The 22812-nt window shown below is 39.0% G+C and overlaps 1 protein-coding gene across 18 annotated transcripts in view; it reads left to right on the top strand.

Moving 5' to 3' along the window:
- The window catches only part of APP (amyloid beta precursor protein), a 280730-nt gene that overhangs the window by 164711 nt on the left and 93207 nt on the right, over window positions 1-22812 (top strand). For 7 of the 18 annotated variants that reach the window (XM_078358826.1, XM_078358825.1, XM_008986524.5 and 4 more), the window contains exons 7-9: window positions 3414-3581; window positions 5821-5877; window positions 20421-20554. In XM_078358826.1, the coding sequence (XP_078214952.1) occupies window positions 3414-3581; window positions 5821-5877; window positions 20421-20554 (359 nt within the window). The remainder of the gene's footprint in view (window positions 1-3413; window positions 3582-5820; window positions 5878-20420; window positions 20555-22812) is intronic. The other 11 variants (XM_078358832.1, XM_078358828.1, XM_008986525.6 and 8 more) reach the window with 2 other exon arrangements.

Here is a 22812-nt window from a genome sequence, read left to right as displayed (position 1 = left end):
TAGCTGTCTTGTAGCAAACGCACATTGTCAGTCCTTTTCTTCCAGGCTCACGTACATCTTCATGCGTTATATATTTGGCATTAAATTAACATATACTGTTACACCCATTTCTGACCACATTATCGCAGATGTCCTTTTGTATTTGAGTATTGTGGGATCTGTTGATATTGCCCATGATGCCCACTTGGACTCCACTAAGGCCATGAAACTCTTGGTTGTCATTCAAAGTCAAGAGTGCCAACTGCCTCACAGGATTGGGAGAACCAAGCAACACTCCCCAAATAGGGATTATCTCACTCTTTTCTTGGCCTTTATGAAAGGACGGAGTTAAGACTCTGACAGCTAGAGACTCTAGCAAGAGTTGTAGGCTCACTGTGTAGCTTATGCTATTTACCTAATTGACATGTAAATGGATTTTGAGGTCTGAATGCTTGTTCTAGTTGATTGGGGCTCATTTGGCCTGGCTTCTACAAATTAGCTGTAACAAATGGCTTCATAGCTATTATAGAATGAGGTAGAAGAAAATAAAAATGAATGTAGTATTGTGTTTCACTAGTGGTACAGGAAAATGTTAATATAATGTCATTTAGGTTCTGGACTGGGGAGATTTTGCCTTTATCATAAGTAAGAAATTGTTGCTAGGTCACACACAAGGGCAAATATTTATCATGAAATGTCTCCTTTGATCATCATTCTTTTATCCCATTACTTGACTTGCACCCCCCCCAAATTCTACCACTTTTATTTAATACACAGGCTCATAAAGATAAGGTTCATGCATCTGCAGAGTTGTGATGTTCACTGTGAGGTCTGTGGCACAACTATAAGAAGACATATATTTGGTACTCTAAGATGATACTTTTTTTATGCCAAAATGTGAGGGTCAGCATAAATTGTCAAGGTACGTTAATTTTGTTGCCAGTGCTCCTGTGACTATGCAGTGAACAGATTCTGTGTCTCCCTTCGAAGCAGTGGCCACAGTGCTTGCAATCCCAGGGCCAACTCCTGGCACAGTGCAGGCTCAGGAGACGCTGCTGCCTTGAAGTCTTGTTGGAATTAACACTGCCTGAGTAAGAGATTAATAATGGGTATTACTGTGTCTTGGAAACATGAAAGAGCACGTGACATGAATGTGTACACATTGTTGAAGGAGATACAAAGAAAGAAAACAAAGTCAAGGTGTATGTCTGTTACAACTAAAGATAAGCTCCAGGAGCAGAGAGCACTGCTGGCTGTCCTTGATGAGGCCCTCACATCTGGGCATAACTTTGAGCTCTGCAGTCTAGAAGCTGCTGTGTTAGTAACTCAGAGGGGATGTGGCCCCTAGAATCAATTCACTCCTAATAAATCAGGATGCCAGTTCTTTAATTTTGGAAGATAAATAAAATTGTCAAGTAGATGGGATACCTGTGTCAACAAGTTGGCTGGTTTACATCCTGCAAGAGTATTGTGTACAGAAAACCAACTTAAAAGACATGCTTTGGGAGCATGGACTTTGAAAGCAGCAGTACTGAATGAGATGGCCTTAATGATGGATGATAATGAGCTTGATGCTTCTGTGGCCATGTTTCCATCTGAAAACATGTAAGACAGCCAGATGATCTTAGAGTCCCTTGCATGGGGCATTTCTCCTGCAGAGTGTTTGACCACTTCTTGGCTTAGTGTTGACTGTTTCTCCTGTTGACATCGTAATGGTGACATCATCGTGATGGTAGCAACCTCTGGTTTTACCAAACTTTGTTGCATCTACTGAAAGAGCAATGTATATAGGGATAAAACAATAATTAGTCCCAATCTGTATTGACATTGTCTTTCATTGGCTAAGTAGAATCAATCTGTTGAAGGGCCGGTTGTGGTGGCTCATGCCTGTAGTGCCAGCACTTTGGGAGGCTGAGGCAGGTGGATCACTTGAGGCTAGGAGTTCAAGACCAGCCTGGCCAACCTGGTGAAACCCCATCTGTACTAAAAATACACAAAAAATTAGCAAGGCCTAGTGGTACATTGATAATTCCAGCTACTCGGGAGGCTCAGACACAAGAATCACTTGAACTCAGGAGGTGGAGGTTGTGGTGAGCCGAGGTTGTGCCACTGCACTCCAGGCTGGAGTGCAAGACCCTGTCTCAACAAAAGAAAAAAAGAATCAACCTGTTGAATATTCCTCACTTGGAAGTTCTGGGTATGCATGGCTTTTATCTTTTAGAAAGGTGTTTTTTCCTCTGTCGTGTTAGTAAAACTAAGAATAAGAAGACATCTGTGTGTGCTAAGGCATCAGTCTAGAAAGGGAAGGGCACGAACCCACAGGGAGAATTGGGGCTGTTGTTTCACTTCCAGTAATGATGGGATATACGTGGGAGGTAGACTTATAATTCTACTCACGTTGACTTTATACATGTAATTGGATTGGGTCACTGATTGACTTTGAGTCAGTCGGGGTTGGGTGAACCTGATCTTGGGTAGGGTGGCAAGAAAGACATCTTGACAGGTAAGATGTGTTTTAATATAAAACAGTACATGGTGTGTATTAATAACTGGGAGTTGGTTGACTATGTTTTATTGTTTGGAACATTACTGCCCAAGGGTGAGGTAAATATACAGAATATACAGATAATACAGATTTTTAATACATAGATATGAATTAAATATCGTAATTAAATAATACATTGTTATAGTTGAACTTAATGCATATGTAATTAAATATATACAAATAGTACAGATTTTTAATACATAAATATCCATTAAATAGCATAATTAATAATATATTGTTATAGTTGTGCTTAGTGCATATGTAATTGTTATTAAAATAGATAACATTAATACATATTTTAATATGCAAATGAATGGTCTTAAGTTAGACTTCATGTCATTGAGTATAAGTCACATTTATAGATATCACATATGTTTCCAGATAAAGTCAATGGACAGATAGCCTCCAAAACCTGGAAAACATTCAAAATATATGCAATTCATTTAATACTTAAGGCAATCATTTATGAAGGAAAGCAATCAGATGTTTGTGCTTCCGCTTCATAACCAAAGCCGTTCTCTCACATGAAAGTTGACTTCTCAAAAGAGGAGTTCATTTTTTATAATGGAGAATTGTTTCGATGTGCAGACACCTTCTGTCGTTTCATATTCATCTAAAAGCAGCCAAACAATCTTTTCACCTCTGGCCAGCATCCTTTTATCACTACGGAGTGCTGCCCTCATTAAACCGTCTGAGAATGCATGTTCTAGAGGTCAATCCCAAGTCCTGGTGAGCAGTTAAATGGCTCAGCAAATGTTTGGTAGATGCTGCTTAATCAGCCCCGTCCAGGTTGCCACTGGGAGGATTAAAACAAGTAAACGTGTATACGTGAACAGAGACACAGTGCCTTTTCATGCTAAATGTGGTTCCCCACATCTCCTCTGATTAGAGGTGTGCTCTGAACAAGCCGAGACGGGGCCATGCCGAGCAATGATCTCCCGCTGGTACTTTGATGTGACTGAAGGGAAGTGTGCCCCGTTCTTTTACGGCGGATGTGGCGGCAACCGGAACAACTTTGACACAGAAGAGTACTGCATGGCCGTGTGTGGCAGCGTCAGTAAGTGGACCCTTCTTCGAGCCTGGCCACCTTTCATCTTTCTCGCCACTGACTCTGCTCTTTGTAACAGATTGATTTTCTTGGTTCTTGGGAATGGGCCTGTTGCTACCACTAACCACATTTCTGTCCACTTCTCTAATTGCTCGGAGTCTCCGCAGTATGTTCAGTCATGAGCACACCTCTCTGTCTTTCCCTAATAAAGCATGGCCATGGATGTGTTCTTTTCCTAGCTGTAGCAGTTACGTCTTGCAATCCAGAGGGACTTTTGAGTGTTTCTTTTTTTAAACAAAGCTGGACTGGCTGTTTTGTCTTCTGCAGCCAGCCATTTCTGCAAATGCATACTTATGTGTTTGTCTGTGTACATATGTGTTCATGTTTATGCATGTGCACTACCTGTGCAGGACCGTCTACCACCAGAAGCCTGGCTCATGCAGCTTGAGTTGCATTGATAAGGTGTATGGCTGTGATGAATACCTTTAAGTTGGTTCATGAAATGTATCTTTTATTGTGCCAATGAGGGAATGTGATTGAATTGAGCTCATGCATCTCACATGCCGGAGGGTACAGGTGCCCTTGTTGCCCCTTGAGCTCAGCAGATAGACATTTGCAAGGTCAAACTTCAGCTTCTTCTCTTGAAAATAGAAAAAACTCAGGGAACATAATTTTCAGAGTTTCTCTCTTGAACATTAAGCTTTTCGTAACTCTGGGGGATAATAATATGAAGTCATAATGACTTAAGTACATGCTGAAATTTTCCCCAAAGAGGTAATTCTCAGGAGGTCCAGTACCAGATAGGAGACTTCTGTTGTTAACAGACTTCAAGTGAAATTCCCAATTGTGCTTATTTATTTATTTATGATCATGCATAGGAAGTATAAACTACCCAAAAAGTAATTATTCAACTCAACTTGATTATCTCAACTGAAGATGAAACTCAGTAACTGCATTACTTTTTTGAGACTCCTGCCTTTTCTCCCATGTGTTACAAGGATGGCAGCCACATTTCCTGCCTGGGATTCCTAGGGAGTATATAAATTGTTTCCAGCAAGATCATAGGATTAAGCAAAACAACAGAAGGACCTGCACCATTAATACCTTGACTGTAAAGGAGCCCAGGATCTAAGAGGAATCTAATGGAAAAGCGCCTCTTGGTCTCCTGCCATCGCCAGTGAATGATGACTGCTTCAGTCCCATGTGTGAACAGGTGTAGAAACTGGTAACCTCGAGGGCTTTTGTTTTTCTTTTTCCTTTTTTTTCCCCTGGCTCTGATTGGATGATTGCAGCTTCTAGCTCAAATGACTCCCTTCTTTAGTTTCAAACAAAGCAGTCAATTAGGTCAGGTATTGTGAACACAATGGAGAAGTCTGTTGCCTTTGGAACAAAAAGGCTTTTGTTACAGTGATTCTGACTGGTTTAGCAACTGGGAGAGGTTTCCTGGCAGATTTCCAACTTTTTCTCTCCCTTTTCCTGGATGGATTCATTTTCTGAAATATGATGTATGTTTTTTGGTAATAAGAGATTTATTTGGTTTTAATTGTTAGCAGTGATGAATTTGCTTCAAGAGATTAAAATTATCTCTCTACCTCGCCCAGTACTGCCATTCCTTCCCCTAACACTCTCTCCCTTTGATCAGTTTGGACTGGGAGCGAGCGGTGGGCACCTTTCCAGGTTGGATGGAGGTGCCCTGGGTGACACACACTTCGCTGAGGGTTTTGTAAAAGGTAGATGCCCCCAACAGTGATGTATTAGATAAGACCAGCTGTACCTTATTTTAGAGGGGATAGGTGACAGAATAATGTATGGAGAAAACAAAGGCAAGAAGCTGAAGATCAGTTAGGTGGGTGGACAAGAATAAGTAGAGTATAAACCTCAGCAAATAGCCAGAGGTGAGAGCCAGATGCTGTCGTATGAATGAGTGAAATAAAGGGAGTTTTGGTGAAAAATGCATCAAAAGGATTTGGGGATATTTGGCACAAAGGAAGGAGCAAGAAATCCTCTTCTGTTAAAGAAACCTATTGTTACATGGATATACTATCAGAGACAAAATGCCTGGCATTCTCAAATGTTAACTTCTTGCAAAAATAGATCTTCTATGTTCATTTTGGTTTTGTTGGAGGGACCAAACCTAAGTCAGTGATTTTGTTTGTGCGGTTGTTTTTTGTTAGTGGACCCATGTTTCAGCCACCATTCCCATGTTTCTTTTTTTGCTTTTAGTTATGTTCTCTTATTTTTTCCATAGTGTCCCAAAGTTTACTCAAGACTACCCAGGAACCTCTTACCCGCGAGCCTGTTAAACGTATGTTGTCGTTCACCTGAGGGAAGGGAACTGGGGAGGAGGATGCTGCATGGTCGACGTGTGACTCCAGATCATCACCTCTTTGCATGGTTTTGTGTTTCTTGCACACCTGTCTTAGTAAAATGTTTCTCCCCATCACCTTGCTTGTAATTACATCTAATTTTACCAAACAGCTTGAGATGTTGGGCTAAGAACATCATTGACCAAGTTTCTTCTATTTCTAACCAATTTCCTTTTTATTGAGTCTGGTTTTATTGAATATTATATGGATAACATCATTGTATTGTGTTTGCCATCATTATTTTGTTTCCTAAAAGCTATCAGTGGAACTGAGAGCAGCCTCCACCCCTCGCTGCTTACAGAACCGAAGAACAAGGGCCAGATGCAGTGGAAGGAAAGTGACTTGACTTTGCAAAGCTAGCAGTGGGGAAATGGCCCAGGCTCTTGCCTTAAAGCAGCCATCTCAAATTTTGGATTAAAAAAGAAAGGCTTCAAAAGAGGAGGTTGGAATGTGGGGTGTGAAGGAGGGATGAGGAGGTGCTGCTATACGTGGCTTGTTCCAAAGACTTGGGTAATTATCCTGTTTGGGAAGTGGGCTGGCACATCCCTGGCACAATCAGGTTATAAATTAACTGCAGCCTTGAAGTGATCTGATGGGGGAGAATTCTGAAGGGGCCCAGATTAGTTTAAGTCAGTTGATGGAACTTCTAAGCAAGCATTAATCATTTTAATAATAATTACAAGCATAATTAGATAAGGGAAACACTGTGCATGGAGTGCCTGGTAGGAAGAAAGAGAGCAAAGGTGACGATTTTATTATTGAAAATGGAAGGAAAAGAAAGGAAGAAAAAGAATTTTAAAATAGAGTACTTGGTTACATCAAGACAACAGACTGTAATACATAAGTAATTTATTTCCTCAGAAAAAATACTTAATATTCATGTATCGTAGTACATGGACTAATTCGCATGCAAAGATTTTGATTATTTGTGTTGTAAGACCCAGTTTCAACTTCAGACATGAAAGATCACTTTTAGACATTAGGGACCCCTCTTTCTCCTCTCCCAGAAGGCATAAGTCTGTGCCGGAAGTAGACAAAGAGCCTTCCATAAAGAAATGCATTGTCCAACCACTGCAGGCCCTATAGTGTCTTACGTTTTATTTTTATTTCAGTTGTAATATCAGACTAGCTTAGTTTTAAAATGTGGTTTCAATATTCATATTTGAATTTGGAGATATATTTATCATTCAGAGATAGATTTATCCAGTGTTAGGTTAGGATGATATGTGCCATTTATGCTTATGATTGCTAGAAGTAGAGACACCATTTCAGTTGTAGCTTAGATATTCTATAATTAAAATTAGCATTTATGTACATTATCCTAAAAAAAAAAACTCATCTCAAAATTGATGAAGCCAGTTACCTTTTTTAGAGATGATAAATTATAGATGGAGAAATAGGTACTTTACAAAAGGTTTCATCTTAAACTGTAAAGTTTTTTAATGGCCTCCATAAAATATTCAGAGTAATTCACATTATGTATGACTTTTGAAGGATGTTGTTTTTACTGCCACAGTATACAAATTTCTTTTGCTATTGTGAAAAAAGTATTTTTCCCTCAAAACAGTGTGAGTATAGCAAGTGGGTTGACACAGACCCAGAGAAAGCTCTAGCTATTCCATTGTAGTATTGATAATACATAGGTATGCATGCTCAGTTGCATTGTACCATGCATTTTCACAGGTCATTTTTTTTTTTAGAATACTTTGTGGGCATTTTCCTCATTCCTTTAGTACATATGAGGAAAATGAGGCTTCAAGAACTTAGTGACTTGTCCCAAGCCGTTGAACATGGCACAACCAGGCTTGAAACACAAATGACATTTTGGCTGTACTCCATACCAAATGGCTAAGCATTTGGTTCTGACACTGTTTTGCAGGTTAGTGAAATCACATTTGAGATTCAGAAGCACATTTAAGAATACAGAAAATAATGAAAAAAAAGGATGAAAAATAATGTTTTTTCATAAATGCCGTGAATATAGCATGCATCCATAAATTAAATGTCTTTCCCATTTTTTTACAAAACAATTATTGTTCCCTTATGTTTCATTTTTGCATTTATAATAATTGTTTTTCCATTTTTAATAATTGATGGAAACAAGCATCATTGTTTGATAAATTTATTTTCGTGCAGTACACATAACTACTACTTTCGTCATCTGCTCCTCCAAACAGATACTGAAAGTCTCTTTTGTAATTTTCTCCTTCCCAGTAATTTTCTCCATCTACTCGCAGTGTGTTTGGGATCCTGACACCTTTCTATTCTAGGAGGATGAGGTGATTTTGGCAGCTATATTTTCTTGTCTTTCTATAGAGACTATTCGATCACAGCAAGTGAAGGGCTTCCCAGTGCTAGTACAAACAGACACGGGAAAAAAAAAAACCATATGATTTCTAGTTAGTTATAGCCTGTGCAGCTATGTGATCTTACTTATAGCAAACTGTACAGTTGAATTGAAAAAGTCATGGTCATTCAGATGCAGATGGAAGACTCACTTCAGAGAAAAGGAGCTGAACTCGAAGGTGAGCAAGACTGTTAGACTGGGCAACTTGGACTTGACCTTGCTCCTTGATCTGTCTAGGGCTCATTGGATGATGTTTCTGCACAAAGGTGGTTGGTTTCACAGGTTGCTCAGTCTAAGCTGCTTCCAGTCAAATAATAAATGTGAAATGAGATAGAAAAAGCTCTTCAGTTGAACTGATGTAAGATTACACTTAGGGAGAAAATGTGTGATGGTCTGCATTATAAAAGCAGTAATTTGCCTGTCAAGACATTATCATGCATTTCTAGGTTTCCGACTTTCACCATAAAAAGCAATTTTGAGCATTGCAATTTTAGGAACACATTTTGTTGTTGTTGTTGCCGTTGTTATTGTAAATAAAAATCTAAACCACAAATTTTAGGGATACAGATATAAGGCTGAGAGCTTTCATTTTATTCATGAACATGGTGCTTCAAATCCTTTTAAAAAAATCCTTTCCCATTTAAAATCAAGAATCTCATGAGAACTGAGTTAATTTCTGACATTAGTTTTGCACGTGCCCATTTGGATTTAGGACAGTGCAAAAAGTTTACATTTAATCTTTAAAATGTAGTATTTGTATATAAATAATTGTTGATACATTTATATTTGAAATATGAAAATGCGACCATTTTACTAGTGTCACCATCAGATTGCATCTCCAAAGACAAACAGACCAACTCCTTAATGGCATTTAATCTCTCAAAGAGTGTCATGCCAGTTTTTAGTCTGCAGATTGTACCATGTGATCTGGCCAAAGTGTGACCCATCTCTTGTGCCCTCATTTGCACTGGCGTGTGGCACAAACACCAAACCGAAGTTTCTCAACCGCAGCACTGTGGACATCATGATTCAGATAATTAGTTGTTTTAGGAGTATGTCCTGTGCATGTAGGGCGTTTAGCAGCATCCCTGACTTCTCCCCACTAAGGGCCATTAACACAACTCCAGCTGTGATAGCTAAAAACGTTTCTAGACTTTACTAAGTGTGCCCAGCGGGGAGATGGGTCACATTCCAGTTGAGAATCCTGTTCTAGAATAGTAGTTTCCCCACATCTGACTCAGAGATAGAACTATACTGGTGTAAACAGGTATACTTTCCGCAAACTTGGGGGCACGTTGAAATGTTAGAATGTCAGTATCCTCCAATTCTCGACAGATGTTTGAAATTGAATTTGTTAGACCATTGTCCAAGCTCTCAATATTTGCAAGATAAAGTGGAAGTTGCTGTTGCTGTCCTGACTATAGTATTGGAAGTCTTACAGTTTTTCTGTTCTAATGAATGTGGCAGCAAGAGAATAAACCAGCAAAGCCCTTAGCTGGAAGTACATGGTTCACCTATGCACCAACCCTTTCTCTTCTCTGTTTCATCTTAGTTTTCTAGAATCCCACTATATGCTGGAGCACAACCAGCTGTAGAGATGTCCTATGGTCTTGCTACACAGGTTATTTGTACTTTAGGGTTATGTTTATGGCCTTAGAGTTTGTTCAGAGGTGTAGAGCTGACCCTGTGCAGGATTGAGGGAGGGAAAAAGATTGATTTCTCGACACACCAAAATGGTCCAGATGTCATGAAACAGACTGGCACATCTCCAGAGAATATGAAAAGAATTAGAACTTAACAAGTCAGGCCCCAAGTTCCATCCCCAAGAACCATCCCCAAGTTCCAAGTTTTTGCCTCAGAAGCTCGTAATTTGCAAATGGTAGATGACTCACCATGCAGCCTTTGAATGGAATATGCCACCTTAACCCCAGGGTCATTGTAAAGATAGGAGCCTTGAGACAGAAGTCTGAATGCCTAGGCCATTTAATCTCTGGCCAAATTTGAACTATTGTTCTTAATCACACTATTCTTTTTCTTTTCACTGTGCAGTAGCAAATATTAGTTGCCATAGCACATTCTATAATACTATTGGAACTATGATATTTTTATAAAACTGCCAAATTAGATTGGGCAACCTGGGCTTACACTTTGCTCCCCAACCAACCTAGGGAGGGAAAACAATTAAAGCATTAAAAGATGTGATGGAGAATTAAATTACATGTCACATCAGTGCCAGTAAATGCTATCAGATTAACAACCATGAAAAGCCAAATCTTTGGTATCCGGTAAGGCTTAGACAAGAAGAATGCCTTTTTCCTCAAAGACATAATAATTAGAGATTACAATTGAAAGGAATTGCATTGCTTAGCAACTCGGCATTTATTTTTTTAAAGAAGGGCCATTTACTTTGAATATAGGTTGAATATCTCTTCTCTAAATGCTTGGGACCAGAAGTGATTCAGATTTTGGATTTGGGAATATTGATAAATTCATGATGCATTATCTTGGGGATGAGACTCAGATCTAAACCTGAGATTCATTTATGTTTCATGTACTCCTTATACAAAAGTCTGAAGGCAATTTTATACAATTTTTTTTTGAGACAGAGTATTGCTTTGTTGCCCAGGCTAGAGTAGAGTGCAGTGGTGTGATGTTGGCTCACTGCAACCTCTGCCTCCTGGGTTTAAGAGATCCTCCTGCCTCAGCCTCCCACGTAGCTGGGCATCACAGGCACCTGCCAACACACACAGTTAATTTTTGTGTTTTTTAGTAGAGACAGGGTTTCACCATGTTGGACAGGCTCGTCTCAAACTCCTGACCTCAAGTGATCCACCCACCTCAGCCTCCCAAAGTACTGGGATTACAGGGGTGAACCAACCTATGCCGTATTTTTAATAATTTTCTGCATGAAACAGAGTTTGTGTACATTACACCATCAGAGAACAAAGGTATCACTGTCCTAGCTACTGTGACATCATGTCAGTCCTCAAAATTATCAGATTTTGGAGTATTTCAGATTTTCAGATTAGGGATGTTCAACCTGTGATAAGAGAATGCTCATCATATATGTGCTCTATCGTTTAGCTGTTTGCCAAAGAGAGTAAGTAGATAGTTTAATAAAGGGGTTGGCAAATATTTTTCATACAAGGCCAGATCATAAATATTTTAGGCTGAGTAGATCATGCAGTTTGTCGTAACTACTTAATTCTGCAGTGGTAGCATGAAAGCAACAACCAACAATAAGGAAACAGACAAGGCTGTTTTCCAATAAAACTACTTTTTAAAAGGTAGCCAGCAAGCCAATCCTTGATTAAATACAGCAGTTTATTTTTATTTTTATTTTCAATAGCTTTTGGGGTACAAGTGGTTTTTGGTTACGTGGATGAAGTGTATAGTGGTGACGTTTGAGATTTTAGTGTCCCCATTAGCTGAGTAGTGTACATTATACCCAATATGCAGTTTTGTTTTTTTTTTAGATCGAGTTTCACTCTTGTTTCCCAGGCTGGAGTGCAATGGTGCGATCTCGGCTCACCACAACCTCCGCCTCTCTGGGTTCAAGCAATTTTCCTGCCTCAGCCTCCTGAGTAGCTGGGACTACAGGCTTGTGCCACCATGCCCAGCTAATTTTTGTTTTTTGTTTTTAGTAGAGACGGGGTTTCATCATGTTGACCAGGATGGTCTCGATCTCTTGACATCACGATCCACCCACCTTGGCCTCGCAAGCAGTTTTTTATCCCTCACCTCCTTCCCACCCTCACTCATTCTGAATCTCCAGTGTCCATTATGCTACTCTATGCCCTTTGCATGACCATAGCTTAACTCCCAATTATAAGTGAGTACATACTGTATTTCCATTCCTGAGTTACTTCACTTAGAATCACGGCCTCCAGCTCCATCCAAGTTGCTGCAAAAGACTTTTATTTTGTTATTTTTGTGGCTTAGTAGTATTCCATGGTGTGTATATACCACATTTTCTTTATCCCTCATTGGTTGATGGGCCCTTAAGTTGGTTCCATATCTTTGCAATTGTGAACTGTGCAGCAGTTATTTTTGAGCACAGGATGTGCTAGGCCAGGTATTTGGAGGGACACCAGCAAAGGAATCTGAGTACCAGCTTTCAGTAACTTGATAATTTTATTAATGAGATGAGACCCAGATATGTGATAGAATTAAATAATAACATAAAGTAAAATACACAAGCGTAGGGGAAGATTGCTCTGGAAGGCTGGGGTAAAATGAAGTCACCTCTATCATTAAGGCCTCCATAGAGGTTAACAGTTCCATCTGCTTTTACTGCTACCGTTTCTATGAAAGTGGACAATATTGAAGATTTGACTTTTTGAACTCATCTCTTGAGTGTTGAACAGATATGACAGGTTCTTTCTTTATGTGCCTCCATTAATGAAGTCAAAAATAGCTTCTGACAAATTGACAAAAAACAGTAAGCTAAGGTTAACCCATTCTGAATGCCAGATATTATTGCTGTTGCTTCACATATATTGTTTTAAATTCAGACTTGAGGTTGCTTTTAAGTTTTAGTACATTGTGCTGAATAGAGAATAGATGTTAATAAAAAATAATGACAGTATTCATTCTTTCACATTCAGTTCATATATTTGAAAAAATTCCCGTGCTGGTATGTGTCCATAGATATAAAAAAGAAATGTAGCTTGACTAGAGTAAACAGCATAGATTACATTTTTATTACCTTATGTCCACGCGATGCACTGATAGAGTTCTCCACCGACTATGATTGCACTGGCTATAAAATTGTAATACAAGGGCATATCGGGGGAGAGTGCATTTGTTTCTTGTTGTTGTTATTCTTTTGTTTTTAAGAGAGTCTGGTATTACACTGGAGGATCACAAACTGTATTTTCTTGTTATAAATGACTCCTCTATCTTAGACTTAGTGGGTGTGATAGTTACTTGAATTTAGAATGCATTCGGAGTTTTAGCTATTTTGAAATTAGAAAAATTGAGAGATTTTTTTTTAAAGTTGGGATGGCACTCTGAAAGCTCTGCCATGCTTCAAGATTAAATTTTCACATAAATTCTTCTTAACAGGTTTATATCTCACCCATATATAAATGATCCTCCTCATCTCTTCTCTTAAATTATAGCCATCTCAACTGACAACATTGCTAGTTCTGTAACAAATAGCATTTTCAATGATAAGGCAGTGATTTATATAGGTCTTAATTTGTTTTAATCTTCTGTTATCAACGCTATAGAGATAAATTGCTTTTCTCCTGATGAAAGGACACTAACCCAATTTTCTTGTTAGAATTTAACATAAATATATTGACTAAATGCCGTTCATAAGCCTTTCTTTAGGGAAACATTCAGCCTTCTGGCCTGTTCAAGATGGCCGTGACCATTACTATTTGAAGGTGGGTTATTTCTTCTTTTGTGTCCTGAGCCCATTGTGACTGTAAAATTATGTGTCACCTCAGAGCTTGAGGAAACAAATGAATATCAAAATGATAATGGCAATCTCTCACAGTGCCTTTAATTTTGACCCCACATTCTTGCCGTATGTCGTATGAATAGGAAATGGAGTACTCCGCAATAATTGCGAAATCAGAACTAAAACGAGGGAGATCGGTACATGTACAGTTCAACTTAATGGATTATTATCTTCTACAGAGTCTTCCAGACAGGCTAGGAGAGTGAGTTCTGCCTCATCCTAAAGATGTTAGCAGGTTTAACCCTGTTTGAAGTAACTTCCCTGCCAATGATAACCATTTTCTCAGTGGAAACACAGGTGTGGAAATGTTTCATTGATGTCTTGACCCCAGTGACGGAGGAGTATTTTGTGGCAGGAACGTTGTGTGCTGCATCAGCGTTCATTAATAAACTGAAAGCTAATTTGCCTTTTAATTCCTCCCTGGAAAACAGCTCTGGCAGGTATCGACAGTAGATTACAATGTGAGTGGCAGTGCTGTGACAAGCATCCATGTATCAGTATGAAAACTGAAATGAGCCCTAACGCACACGTGAAAGTAGTCTCTCCCGTTTTCATATTCAGATCCCTTGGGTAATAGCATTTGGTGTGAGAAAAAGAAGGGAATCTGATTTTTCTGGTGTGGGAAGGGGCTGAGGGCAATGACCTCCTATGATAGCCACCCTGGTCCAAGCCACCTTCATCTTTGTCTTTCTCCTCTTAAAAGATCTTCCTTCTGCTTTTGTCCCATAGCAGCCAGGGTTATCCTTCTACAACATGCCCCATCATATATGCTCCTCAAACAGCTCACGTTGGTCCTTCAGAGTTGTTGCTATGGCTTCAAGCCTGTACATGATGTCTCCCATTTCTTCCTGCCTCTCCCACTGCTTCCTCTCTTGCTTCTTCAGCTCTGGCCACGTGGGTCTCATGGAATTTGCCAGCCAGCCTCAACTCTTAGGGCTTCCATGCTAGTTTTGTCATTTGCCCACCACGTTCTTCCAGCAGCCAGCTGGGAAGGATCTGAATGTCACCTCGTTACTTAAGACTCTGCCTGGTCGCTTACTTCCTGCGGTCTACCTTTCCCCCCTCCCTCAGCTCTCCCGATCCTTCTGAACTCTGCTCTGTTTTTCTTTTTCTCTTTTTCTCTGTAATACAAATCACATACTAACAATATGACTTATTGACTTTTAAAAAATTCTTGTGGCAATTGTTTCTTTCCCTAGAATATAATGCCACCAGGACTAGGGACTTCATCTGTTTTTCTCATCGGTGTCTCCCAGGTGCCTCACATATAATAAGGGCTGTAATGTCGGTGGGCCAGAGGAATAAAATGATGAACAGGTGCACTGAAGGCAGGATCGTTTGTCCATGTCAGAGCTGCTGTCTCAGCTGCCTTGATACCTCTGACTTCCCAGGGTGGCAAAGAACAAGGATGTAGCTTATGTAGAAGGCATTAGTCATCAGAATGCCACTGTATATTTGGAAGCAGAATGTTCACCTTGAAGCAGTAAGGTGCTAGGAATTGGAACTGCTTTTCCATTTTTTTTCATCTGTTACGAGTGTTGAGATACACATTAATCACTATTATAAAGGAATGGAGGTAATAGCCTGTATATCCAACCATGCCCTGCAAGACTGTGTTAGAAGACTAAAATAAAATAAATACAGAGGTCATTTAAAAAGTTAAAAGCTTGGCCAGACGTGGTGGCTCATGCCTGTAATCCCAGGACTTTGGGAGGCTGAGGCGAGTGGATCACAAGGTCAGGAGTTTGAGATCAGTCTGGCCAATATGGTGAAACCTCGTCTCTGCTAAAAATACAAAATTTAGCTGGGTGTGCTGGCGAGCTGGGTGTGTAGTCCCAGCTACTCGGTAGCTTGAGGCAGGAGAATCACTTGAATTCAGGAGGTGGAGGTTGCAGTGAGCTGAGATCATGCCATGTACTCCAGCCTGGGTGACAGAGTGAGACTGTCTCAAAAAAAGAGAAAAAGTTAAAAGCTTCTGCATGTGGTGTTGGTAGTGCTGCTAATGACTAGGCATCTAGAGGTCAAAACCTAGAGCTAAGGATGTTTCACCCTGAGTTTTGTCTCATTTTAAGTCTAGTTTTCTGTGTAAGGGGAAACATACCTAGCCAGCCTGCTTGCAGAAGGCATGAGTGAGCATGTTGGAGAAGGGGCCTAAGGCTGGAACATCCTCCATATTCCGGCTCCATGGGCTCTTCACTTGATCCCTGCTTTATGACTCAACTTCTGTTAAAGGTCATTTGCCAGATAGTGTTCAGGGCAGGAACAACTGTTTCATAGAAAACAAGCCAACGGCACCATAACAAAACATGTTTTTTTGCCAAGTTATGTTGCTCGTTAACAAAACAAAACAACAGATACCCTTTCCAGTGCCTCAGCATGTGGATGGATTAGCCCTCTACTACTCTAAAAAATAGCTTTTTACAGCCTTTTTATGACTTACCTGATCTTAAGAGACTTTATTTGTCTATCTTTAGGGATGCAAATGAGTATGTTAAATGATAGTGTTTCATCTCTATGCAATAAAATAGGGTCATTTTTTTCTTCTTCCCATGTATGAAATGAGAACACATGGAACATGCCTAGCACAGTGGGCTCTGATGAAAAGAGGCTGTTACCATTTGACCAACATGGAAATCCTAGCCTTTGTCAGAGGTCTGTGGAACCTCAGAGGTCTGTGAACAGGATAAACTGTTTTATGGAAGTTTAAAATACAAAACAGAAATAAACTTTCCTAAAGCCAGTTTGTTTCCACTTTCTAAGTGGTTATAGTGACCTGTGTTTTAAACCTTAAACCTATCAGTGGCCTGCTGATGTACAGCTTCCAGTTCCCTTTGTGTCCTGCGACATATCCTGACATTGCTCAAGCCCCACTCCCTTCCCGCAAGGAAGTACCTTGATGGGTGAGGACATAGGGCACACGTACCTCTGGCATTCAATGGACGTTGTCACAAAATGGTAGTCAGTTCTATTAATTTAATCTCTTTAGGATATAAAGATATTCACGAAATGGAAGTTGAGCTCTCTGGACATACTCCACCTTAAAATTGTTTTCTCCTTCTTCCTCACCAGCTGCAGAGCAATAGTAATAAACTATTAAATTCATTTAACAATATCAGCATATGCTGTCCTTCTCTGCTTGACTAGACAGTAATCTGGTTTGCCAGTTGGTATAAATACAGGATAATTTCACTCACACTAATTGAGATGGGGGCTTTGTATGAATGGCTGAAAAATTTGAGTTAAAGATAAAAAGAGACACAACTTCCTCAACTATGGGAAGTAACTGGGACTGTTGACAGAAATTTACTTGAAGAGAAATTGTATTGCTCAGGGTTCTCCAGAGAAACAACCAATAGGACATATATGTATAGGACGAGAAAGCCCCACGATCTGTTATCTGCAAGTTGGAGACCCAGGAGAGCTGGTGGTATGATTTAGTCCCAAATCTAAAGGCATGGGAAGCAGAGAAGACAATGGTGTACATTTCAGTCCAGGGACAAGAGAAGACCAATATCCCAGCTCAGTCAGCCAGGAAATAAAAAGGGTAAACTCCTCCATCCTCTGCCCTTTTGTTTCTAGACTCTCAGCAGATCGGGTGGTGCCTGCCCATGTTGGGGAGGGTGATTTACTTTGCGGAGTGTGAACGTTCCAATGCTAATCTAATCCAGAAGCACCCTCAAGAACACACTCAGAAACAATGTTTAATCTGGGAACCCTGTGGCCCAATCAGGTTGGCACAGAAAATTATCACAGAAATAGCTCTGGATTCAATGGAATAAATTGGTAACACAGTATTTGTATTCATTTCCATGTGCCTAGAAAGATTTTTATCCTTTTTAATATCCTTAGTCTGTTAAACATACCTCACATTCTTATTCCATATTTATTCTGTTATTGTATTGCTAAGTGCATTTCTACTTAGGCCAATGTGATTATCGGGATTCAAATTACAGTGTTTTATTCCTTTCCTTTATACAGTTTTTGCAAACCATAGGAGCTGAAAAGAAATTCCTCCTTATATAGTTAAGTTTTATGATACCAGTTTTCCAAAGGGGTGCTTATGTTAGTTATGGTTATAACATTCACAGCCAGGACTGTCTTCATCAGCGAATGTAACCCCAAACATTTGTACATTTTCGTTTGTTTAAAACATAAAATATTGTTTGCCTGAACATGTCATTCTGCCAGATTGAACTGTGCAAAAGAATGTTATTGTTTTATTTTCTGCTTTTACTTGTTCTCATTTGAGCTCTACCAGTTAAGATGAGAAAATGACTAGAGCCAGGGGAAACACATTTTAAATGCTAAATGCCACATTCATTTCAAGTTGGAAAACTGTTGACTTAAAAAGCACTTGTATACTGGTTTGCTTGAAGTTGCACAGAAAAACATTTCCCTTTTTTTTCCTGAAAAGGATTTAATATTCAAAATTATTGTTTCAGTCTTGCCAATTCCAGGAATATGCCCTGCCTCCTCCCTTCTACTTGAAAGCGGCATCTGGATAGACACCCAACTGCTTTTATTTTTTGAAAAATTATTATTAATCAGGATTGAAGTGGAGGGAAAAAGTCAAAATCATGTTTCTCTTTAAAATGAAAGATACTGTTTAATTATTTAGCAGCTTTCTGGTTTTAGATAATATCTTTGAAGACTTTGGATTATTAAGATTTACTTATTTTTGATATTTTTGGCCTTTTTTAATGTGGGCCACACCTAACATTTTTTGAAAAATACATATTTTTCTGTAGGTTTCACTTTGTGATCCTGTAATTCATTTTCAGTGGTTCTATTTTATTTTTTATTAATAAATGTTTTTATTTACTTTTGTGTTTTTTTCCTTAGTTTAAAAATTTTTTTAATTTGTCCTTTTGTTGTTTGTTACTTTATTATTGCGCTCTTATGCCAAAACATTTTCAGTGGTTTTAAATAAAAATAGCAGAACTTTTTCATGGTTACCATTAGCTCTAGGATTTGAATAGGATGTAATAAGCAGAGGAGGAGGGAAGGCTGCTGACATGTATCAGCTACGCTGTGTGTCACCCTCTCTGCCAGATGACTTACATGTGGTATGATATCCCATTTTCCCACCACTCCTATCATGTCGTATGGCCTGTTATCACCACTTGATAAAGAAATTGGAACATGGTGTGCTTAAGTGTTCTGCCCTGGGTCACAGCTGATCTGAAAAAGAAATAGGATTCAAATCTAAATGTGATTAATTGCAAAGCCCCCACGTGCTCTTTCCTTCCTTCCCTCTCCCTGTTGCTGCCAATGTAAGAAGGAACACCACTCCCTCATTTGCTACAGAGAAAATGGGCAGCTCTGTAAAGGTTCCAGGAATATGCCCTGCCTCTTTCCCTCAACTTGAAAGCAACATCTGGATAGACACTCAACGGCTTTTATTTTTTGAAAAATGATTATTAATCAAGAATGAAGTGGAGGGAAAAAAATCAAAATGAATGTTTTCTCTTTAAGAGAGATACTGTTTAATTATTTCACAACCTTCCGGTTTTAGTTAATATCTTTGAAAACTTGGAATTGTTAAGATTCCAGACATTTTCTTGAAGGCTGTAGAAAACATACTTCAGGTTTAGTTTCAAAACGATTTAGCCATAAATTCTTCTCGTTCAAGTCCTCTTTGAGATATTATAGCCCAAATGTAATACACAAGTGTTAATAATTTGATAGGAATACCTGGAACATTGGTGATATTTGAATAGCCTTTTGAATGAACAATTGATTTGACCTGAAAAGACAGTGAAAACATCTCATTTTATTTTTTATGTTAAATATGCTTAAGTCAAAATCCTTTTTTCTTTTAAGCTTATAAATACTCTTGATTCTCACTAGTCATTACTAATCTTTTAGGAAATTGCTTGTATAGGTATTACAATTCACTTGGCTCATGAGTTAGGACATTTTTATAGTATACTCTTGAATTTTATGGGTATTTATGTTTCCACATAATGTAGCAGTATACGTTACAATCCAAATATTGCTTAGCAGTATTAGTTGAATTCAAAATAGAAATCAACTTTCTTTTTGACAACTAGCATAATGAATTCACTGACTATTGCCAAATTTGTGAAAGCAGAAGGGTCCTTTTGTGATTCAAAAATGTGTTTATTGATGTTTATATTTCTTTTTGCAAAGTTCCACATACTGTCTCATGAAGGTTGTCTTCATAATTAAGTTATCTGAAATGCATCATAGAATTTACCTTTTCTCTGGGGTGCAACAGTCTAATTTCAGATATCTGGTTTCTGCAGGAGTCTTAATGTATGATATTGATGATATCATTTACTTTCATGACTGCAAAATCTTAATTTAGGAAAGCATGGGGATTTGGAAAAACATGTCTATTAAGCACCAACTGTTTTTGCTCTTTGCATGCTTGTTTCATAAAGAACTCTAATACAGTAATTGCAAAATGGACCCTTTTAAATATTTTTCCTTCATTCTGCACTTGGGAGTGGTGAAACGCATCCTTACTGTGCCGCACAGTGTCTCATAGTGTTCTCCTCAACAGCATTAATATCTTGTATGTGCTGCTTTACTAAATTCTCTGTTCTGAGAAATAACTGAAAACATGGCTTTCTTTTAAATGAGTGGATATTCTGTTGTTGGTTTTTTCTTCTCAAACCTCCTTCTCTTCTACTTCATAGTTCCTACAACAGCAGCCAGTACCCCTGATGCCGTTGACAAGTATCTCGAGACACCTGGGGACGAGAACGAGCACGCCCATTTCCAGAAAGCCAAAGAGAGGCTTGAGGCCAAGCACCGAGAGAGAATGTCCCAGGTAAGTCTGGCGCTTCCATCATTCAGCCTTACAGTATCAGGAAACCTGAACTTGCCTCTGCCCCAGTCTCCGAAGGGGCCTGCTGGCTTTATCAAGATCTTCAAAGATGCAAAGTTCTAATTTTAAATGTTGACTGTGTGGGCACAGTTTGTGGGTTTTTTGCATCCTCCGTGAACATGCTGCCTAGGAAAGATCCAGGTATCGTTGGATTTTGTAAGCACAAATTAAGTGATGTCTATAACATTCTCTCTGGTGAAGAAAGGTACTTTGCATTATTACTCTGTGTATATGTAGTACCTGAAATCAACATGTTGTAAATTAAAACCCATCAAAATGCTCTTTAGTAAAGATGAGTTTTTGTATTAAATTCCAGCCTGTTATAACTGTGAACCTACCATTGTTTAACAGTCTACAGAACCACAGACTTAAAACTGAGCTGAACCATAGTGATTATTTCATCTAGTTTATCTAAGTGATAAAATAGAGGTTTGAGAGAGTGGCTTCCCATTTTAACACAAAGCAAAATCAGTGAGCCAGAGACAACATTTAGAATCCAGGCCTTTCTTGCTTGTACAGTATTCCTTTCACTACACTTTGCTTGAAAAAAAAAACCCTCTGATTTGGTTTGGTTTGGTTTTTTTAAGCAGATCCTTTATTAAGCAAATTAAAAAATAACTTGTGATTAGAACATGGCTAATCTGTATATAATACTATCAACTACAATTTAAGCTATGTCTACTACCAGGCACTGGATGTTGTATTGGAGTTTGATAATACAGAGAATTTTAACCCTTGCTTAGGTTCCTCAATCATTCATTCATTCATTCAGTCAACATATATGGACATATTATTATTTGCCAGTCACTTTTCTAATTTGTAGTCTACAAACCTAGGAGGAAAAAAAAGTAGGACATGTAAGCGAATGAATAAAGATCTCAGGTTAAAGTAAGCCATTCATTTTTAGTGTTAATATTCTGTGGTAAATATCAGAAGATAGGAATAATTTTTGATATGCTTCGCACAGATACTTCAGAGGTCTCTTGAGAGACATTAAATGCAATTGATGAATTAGGCTGCTGCGTATTTTCTAAGATTACAGTAAGTCTTTAGTAGACAATTAATCTTGCTTTCCTGTAATTTCTGACCTGAGTCCCTGCTGACCCCAGGAAGATTCCTTCCTCCCAGGGCTAGCCAGATCCTGGAGACAGTAAATGAATAGCCTCTGAGCATGCCTTTCACATGCAAACCAATCAGTCAAAAGCTCCTAACTCCCAACCACTTTCTTTATGTAGCTCTTATATTCTGGGCCACTGTTTCTGCTCTGATCACCCCAGGGCCAGGTACCAGACAAGCAGGGACAACCCCTTGCACTATCACCATTATTTGAACAAGTCAGTCCTAAGCCTGCTTACCCTGCCTCCCCCATTCTTTCCATGAAAATCACGGTAAAAGGCTTTTGCCCATGTTTTCCCCTCCTGACCAACCCTGGTGCTTCCCATATGGGTGCTTCCCTGCCTGTAGTGGTGTGTACCTGCTTCTTGGGAGCTGTGAGTAATAAACTATCTTTTCCGTGATCATCATCTCCTGACCTCTTGGCCTCACATGAATAATAAGAAAACCTACACTTGAAAACATAAAACTAATGATGTATCCAGAAAGGTACAACACAGATACTTTTCCTTTCTTTTTTTTGCCTTAAGATGAATAATAATACTTGGATCTACTTTCGTATAATAACATAAGGAGGAAAAAAGCCTTATAATCACAATACTTTTGGCTCTGGAATATAAAGTGCAGTTCTAGTGATTTCCCTTGATGAAAACCTAAAAGCAAATTGAACTAGAAAGCTAACCATAGGGAATTAGTGAGTTTTCACCTGATGCCGAAAAAAATAGGATTTTTCATTAGGAAAGACATAGGCACTGTTCGAAAGCATTAGAGGACTATGAGTCATATTTATTGCCCCTGAAATGTCCTCCTTTAAATTTACATCCTATCTCCCTTCTTTACAAAGCTTTCAGAGGCTACTTGTGCCCCCAAAAATCCACTTCTGGGCACTTGAAATCTTAAAAAAAGAACAATGACAAAAATAAACGCCAAATGCTCAGCTTGTCATTTTCAGCGCCTACCCCTGTACCTTGATTCTGGTCTCCTACCACCTCTTCCTTCTCAACTGCTACCCTTGTCTTCTGTACAGTGTTCAGCTGCTGTTCAGATCAGGCCACTCTGCTCACCATCTGCTCATCTCGCCTGGGGCT

This window comes from Callithrix jacchus, chromosome 21, assembly GCF_049354715.1.
Source record: "Callithrix jacchus isolate 240 chromosome 21, calJac240_pri, whole genome shotgun sequence".
Lineage (NCBI taxonomy): Eukaryota > Metazoa > Chordata > Mammalia > Primates > Cebidae > Callithrix > Callithrix jacchus.
Note: the sequence above shows the minus strand (reverse complement) of the source record. Positions and strands in the feature narration are given on the sequence as shown.